Here is a 6,000-nt window from a genome sequence, read left to right on the forward strand (position 1 = left end):
CTGTTTTCCTTCCTCAAACCTATACACACACACACAGGTGCACAATGATACACTAACATATTATATCACTGAGGCCAATAATAAGCAAAAAATCTAAGGAACTCTGACATTTTACCATTATAGCTGGAAGTTTGTAAACTTTGACTACTGAATACGCTTTTCAAAATATGTAAATTCCATCACTAAAAACATTCTCCTTAAAGTAAAAACTTTTAAAAAACATTGACCCTACAGAGGTCTAGACTGGTACAAAATCTTTGAGGACCACCGAGATCCTCTCTGATCCCAGACAAACCTGAGAATGAGAGATGGCCGCAAACCACTATGGACCCTAACAGCTGTCATCAAACCATATCCAATCTATTTTACTCACAAAATGTCCAACTAGAAGTACAGAAAATGAGACTACAAAATCAAATACACTAAGTTTTTAACTTGCTCTCACCTAAATCAGGGATTAAAATTAGGTGGACTTTATTTCCCATTTATACAAAAATAACACCAGATGTTTGGGGAATAAATTTTTTTTAAATGCACAGTTCACGGACTTATTTAAAACTATAATTTAAATACTCACCTCTAAAGAAACAACTTAGCTGAAACTCAGAAGTTAATAAAATCTTTTCTACTTTCAATAATTTTTAAATCGACAAACCATCCTTCAAGGATACTACTACCAAGCCTCAGAGCAAGAACAATGATTACCATATTTCACTGAATTGAGGATACTGATACTGACACTATCAACTATAAAATGCACCATTATTTCACATGCCACTAAGAATGTAAAACCAATGCTAATATATATCCACTATAAAATTCATCCCAAGTTCAGAGATGTTAGTTTTTAAAATTGGTATCTTAGAACAGATATAGCGCTGTATGTGCATGCCTATTCCTCTGAATAACAACAAAGTGGTGGTGGTTTAGTGGCTAAGTGGTGTCCAACTCTTGCAACCCCATGGACTAGTCTGCCAGGGTCCTCTCTTCATGGGATTTCTCAGACAAGAATACAGGAGTGGGTTGCCATCTCCTTCGTCAGGGTATCTTTCCGACCCAGGGACTGAACCCGTGTCTCCTGCACTGCAGGTGGATTCTTTACTGTTGAGCCACCAAGGAAGCCCTCAAGGTGCCAAGAGCCTAACCCTAATAATATATCAACTACAGGGTAGGGGGATCCCATGACAACTTAGGTCCTTGCACAAAGCTGTTATAAATGCATGGAAACAGTGGATACAAACTACCAATTCAAGAATCACTCAATAAATAACTGTTGCAGACTGCAAGTCCAAGTAGTAACTAAGTAATTCACTATAGCCTAAGGAAATGACTTCCAAACTCTTAAAGTAAAAAACCTAAGCACCATATATGATTTTCAACAATTAGTGGTCAAGACCCTAGGTCTCCTTTAATTCAATGATTCACAAGTATCACCTCAGAAGATGAAGTACTACCTACTAAAGGAAAAAACAGTTAACAGAATTTTTCAGTGCATACTATGAACACAATGGACTCTAGTTTAACTTAGGGTAATTTACAGGTTTAAAAAACTATCACACTGTTTCAAAATCAATGGTACAGGTGCAAAGGAAAGATAATCTTACTGACCTAAAAATTTTCAAAAATTAATCCAACTTAAGCATGTACCAGAAACTGTATTTATTAACTAATAGTGTGAACAATTAATTCAATTACAGTATAGAAACACAAAAAACCTTTATTAAATTTACTTGTTTCAAAATTCCTAAAATGTATTACTTTCCTCACACCAAAATCTGATACTATATTCTATATGACCTTAAAATATAAGTAAACCTAAACAGCAAAGCTTAAATTCAGAACCAATAAAATTACACAGGACAAAGAAGATTGACAAGTATAAGTTACAATTAGAAAACTAACTCTATCAGAATTCAATTATGCATAAGAATAAACACATTCAAAATAGGGGAGGCAGAATATATAAAAAAAAAAAAAATCCCCATCAACATTGCAAATCTACTTCCCATCTCAATCTAAGTGTTGGTTCTGGTTGACTACTTCACTAATCATTTTCTTAAGTCATGGACTCCACACAAAGAACTTCATCTATCTATGAATTACGTATAAAATAAGACATACAAGTCATACTACTTTTTCCTAAATGGTGAGCCTACTAAATAAAACATTCCTAGGTTTAATGGTGATTTAGAAAATAACTAAAAATGATTTTCCCTTCCTTTGTTGTTTTTTCAGACGAATCCAATTGATCCATTTGGACTTTAAACCCCAGAACTTAGAAATTCAAATGTAATAAATGTCCAAAAACAAAATAAGCAAAATACTGGTCATTTTTAAACATGAGTGACAGACATATAATAGTTCATTATACTGTTCTCTCTGTTGTGTATGTTTTCAAAAGTTTATAATAATGCTAAATTATATTTAAGTGTATTGAGTGATCTTCTTTAATGTTTTCTTTAATTCTAAAACTAATTTAGTAGAGTATCAATTTACCGATAAGCTATTTGATAGAATACATTAATTTGAAAGTAGGATAAGATACATTAACCTCAAATCACATCAAAAGTTACTCCATGGATACACAGATATAAGGCTGTAACTACTGAGGAAAAAAATGTAATGCAATGAAATGTTTTATTTTAATATGTTATTTAGTCATTGATTAATAAAAATGCATTTTATTCTTGAAATTGAAAGGGACAATTTTTCTAGTTCAGTGGTTTGTAAACTTTTCAAGGTACCTAGAGAAGAGGCCCAGAACAGATCATCTTGTTTTATATACCGGGAATTGTGTACAAAATATAAGCTTTTGCTTTAAAAAAGAATCTAGCTACTTTTTAGGAAAAAGGTTAAAAGCCACTGTTCCACTGCATCCACATGCTACAGCTAATGTAGGGACCTAGAAAAGATTATATGATTTATACCGTCTCATCCAATCAACAGCACTATCAGGAGTAGAACTCGGCACCCTTGTTCAGTTCTCCTTTAAAACAATGAACCACATCAAATTTAAGTTAGAGTTAAGAATAAAATTTTGTTTCAATATTTTTATCTGTAAAACAAGATTAGACCAAGATTATCTGTAAGATCATTTTTCAAGTTTAAAACTGTAATTCTACAAATGCCAAGTTTAAACAGAGGTCTATATTAAGAGAATGAATGTTCTTAAACACAGAACTTTTCAAACATTTTCAGAGATTCCAGAGAAATAACAAAACCAACAAAGAAACAAGCTAACAGTTATTCAGTCATTACTTTTTGCAACCTCTTCATTTTTTAATGCTTTATCAAAGACCACTGAAATAATCATACTGAAAGTTTTTTTGGTTATTAGATATTTTTGGAAAAGATATTGGTCTAAGTATCAAAATACACAATTCACTGGATGTTCAAGTAACTGCATGCCTCACAGAGAGCCAAGTAAGTTTAAAATAAGTGAATTCAGAGAAGCCTTAAGCCCAGCTGACACACAATGGTCACAAATAAAGTTTTAATTCCCACCTATTAAAGCCTGAAAGAGGTTGCTCTGGAATATGTTAATAACCCGTTCTATGGAACTTCTGAGCTGTCTGTCTTCTGTTTGGCTTAGTTTCGAACGATAATCTTCCAAAAGGTGCAGCGCTCTCTGGGTATCTGAAAAGAAAAAAAAAGTTGGATTAAAATTATATACTTACAAGGAAGTATTACAAAATACTCTGCAAGATACCTAAACAATTCTCCAAACCTCCAAGTCGATCCATGCTACTGTGTTCCTGTACATATAAATAGTCCTTAGAAATGAAATAATCCAAAAACTGTTCATTATGTCACAATAAAACAAGGTGAGTAGTTTGTAACCAATGTGTTCTAGTGATCATTTAATCAGTAACATAGTTTCAGTTGATCTGATATTCAAACACTGATTACTACAATCCATCATTATAATTCAAATATTCTTTCAAAACTAGTAGTTCTTAGCTAGTATTCCACATTCGTTCACGAAAGGGTTTACTAAGAATGATTTAAATGAAATATTAAAACGCCAACACAAACTTTTAAAAAAGACATTTCTGAGGGAAAAAAGTTAATTGCCTCTCCAGTCACTACAGAGATGTCAAGGGAAAAAAGTTTGACAAACACTTAGGTGTTTCCATCTTCTGAATGATTGAGGCTTAGATTCCGTAAGTAATAAGGCTAAGGCTGGGCTGTCTCATCAGTTACACAAACATCTGTAAAACATAGCAAGCACAAAACAGAAAAAAGCAAGGGATACCCACAAGAGCTCCGAAGTAAACTCTCACCTTGCTTCCGGATCGGCATTTTTCTCCAGAATCAGGAAGAGAGCACACACCTTAGAACACAAAACAGAAAGGAAACAGAACTGAATTCAGAAAAGAACAGAATCGAGGTTAACCTAGCATTTACCCCTAACTCTCAAATCGAAAAACTCCTAGCCCTATTTGAAAAGTCCACCTGGCAAAGTTTTCCCAAGTCAAAGGAGAAAGAGCCTCAAAACCCAGCAGTGTCAATGTAGAAAGCTTTAACCTAAGGTTGGGTTCCCCTGCAAATTAAGAGCAGACAGGAGCAAGCTGCCAAACTCTCCTCGAAAGCTGCCCCTTCTCCAAAGGGAGCTTAATGCTAGACGTGGGGCCACCCCTCCCCCGGCATAAGAAGGCATACCCCCCACCTGCTACTGGGGGGTGAAGAGGCGCTCCGACCCTTGGCCCCTAAACCAGCAGAGACTGTAAAGCAGTTCGAGAAGGAACCAACTGGATTGATCACCCCGCCCTGCTCGGGCCCCCTCCTCTCGCTTGCCTGATTCCTTGTTGGCTTCCTCCGAGCTACTCCAGCGAGGGCCGGACAGGACAGCGGCCGCTCTCCGACGCCCTCGTGCCCCACATGCACACCTCCGCGGGCCCCCACACCTGCGGCGCCGCCACAAAGTTCCTGCGAGTGGCGTGCGCCCGGAGCTGGGGTGCGCCCCGGCCCGTCTCCCCCGCCCTGCCCCGCTCCACGTCCCCCCGCCCCACCCGGGGCTTGCGGAGCTGTGCAGAGGGGGGTGAGGGAACGGGGGAGGAGCTCCCCTCGGCGGCTGCACCCCAGTTGCCTCTTCCTCCGCCTCAGCCGCCGGCGCCTCCTCACTCGCCGGTGCCCGCTAGCCCGCTCGCCTTCTCAGCTCTTAGCCGCCACACCCCCGGAACCTCGCCTCCTTCCGCGCCCCCAACCGCTCTCCCCCCAAACTTTCCGCCAAGATGGCGGCCCTTGATCTGGATTGCCGCGCCCCCACGTGACCGCTTTCCCAGCGCTCTCAGCCAATGGGAAGTGAGGAGGCGGCTCGCGCCGAGCCCCGGGCTCTCAGCGCTGCAACCTTTGGGTTCGAAGAGGGAGGAGGGCCAGGAGGGGGCTGGGGACGGCAGAAGGGGACCTGAGGAACGTCGAAGTGAACCTCCTTGCGTAAAGGCGCGGCCACCGAGGTGGTTCTGAGAACAAAGGAGTTGACGCACAGACTCTACAGGTGGGCCTGGGCGCCCTGGAAGAGCCCGCCTTTACCTCGTCCTAGCCCACCGGTGTGTCCCGCGGCTCTGAGCGAGTAGCGCACCAGGCGAGGAAGAGTGACAGTGTCGGAAGAGAAATGTGACCTCACCTACACCAGATCCAGGACACACATTCCGAGACACCCTTTAACCTCACTAAACGCGTGTCGTTTCCAACTCTGCCGGAGAGAGATCCACCCCGGGGGTGGATCCCCAACCTGGAAAAGCATTCTCAGGGAGGTGTCGACTGCACCACCCACGATAGGGGGCGGGAAAGGGCGGGGCCTGGGAGGGGGAAAAGGGAGGTGTTTGCGAGGGGGAGGGGTGCCGTCTCTGCATTCTTAGACTTGGTGCTAATTTTTTCAAGTTACTGTTAGCCCCTCAGTAAAAGTTTTGGAGGAACTGAGTTAAAGAAGAGTAGGTAAAATATGGAGATTAGTTAATCTGATAAGAAATTGAAGGTTTTGCCAGAGAATTTTTTAAA

At 40.5% G+C, this 6,000-nt stretch overlaps 1 protein-coding gene across 12 annotated transcripts in view; it reads right to left on the minus strand.

Annotated features, from left to right (window-relative positions):
* The window catches only part of DLG1 (discs large MAGUK scaffold protein 1), a 267,898-nt gene extending 262,122 nt beyond the window's left edge, over positions 1 to 5,776 (minus strand). For 3 of the 12 annotated variants that reach the window (XM_069556585.1, XM_069556580.1, XM_069556561.1), the window contains exons 1-3: positions 4,798 to 5,458; positions 4,284 to 4,333; positions 3,505 to 3,636 (exon numbers count right to left, since the gene is read on the minus strand). In XM_069556585.1, coding sequence (XP_069412686.1) covers positions 3,505 to 3,636; positions 4,284 to 4,302 — 151 coding nt within the window. In that variant the 5' untranslated portion in view covers positions 4,303 to 4,333; positions 4,798 to 5,458. Of the gene's footprint in view, positions 1 to 3,504; positions 3,637 to 4,283; positions 4,334 to 4,797; positions 5,459 to 5,532 lie in introns of those variants that run through there. The other 9 variants (XM_069556595.1, XM_069556593.1, XM_069556590.1 and 6 more) reach the window with 5 other exon arrangements.
* Between the last annotated feature and the right edge of the window lie 224 nt (positions 5,777 to 6,000).

Source organism: Ovis canadensis, chromosome 1 (genome assembly GCF_042477335.2).
Source record: "Ovis canadensis isolate MfBH-ARS-UI-01 breed Bighorn chromosome 1, ARS-UI_OviCan_v2, whole genome shotgun sequence".
Lineage (NCBI taxonomy): Eukaryota > Metazoa > Chordata > Mammalia > Artiodactyla > Bovidae > Ovis > Ovis canadensis.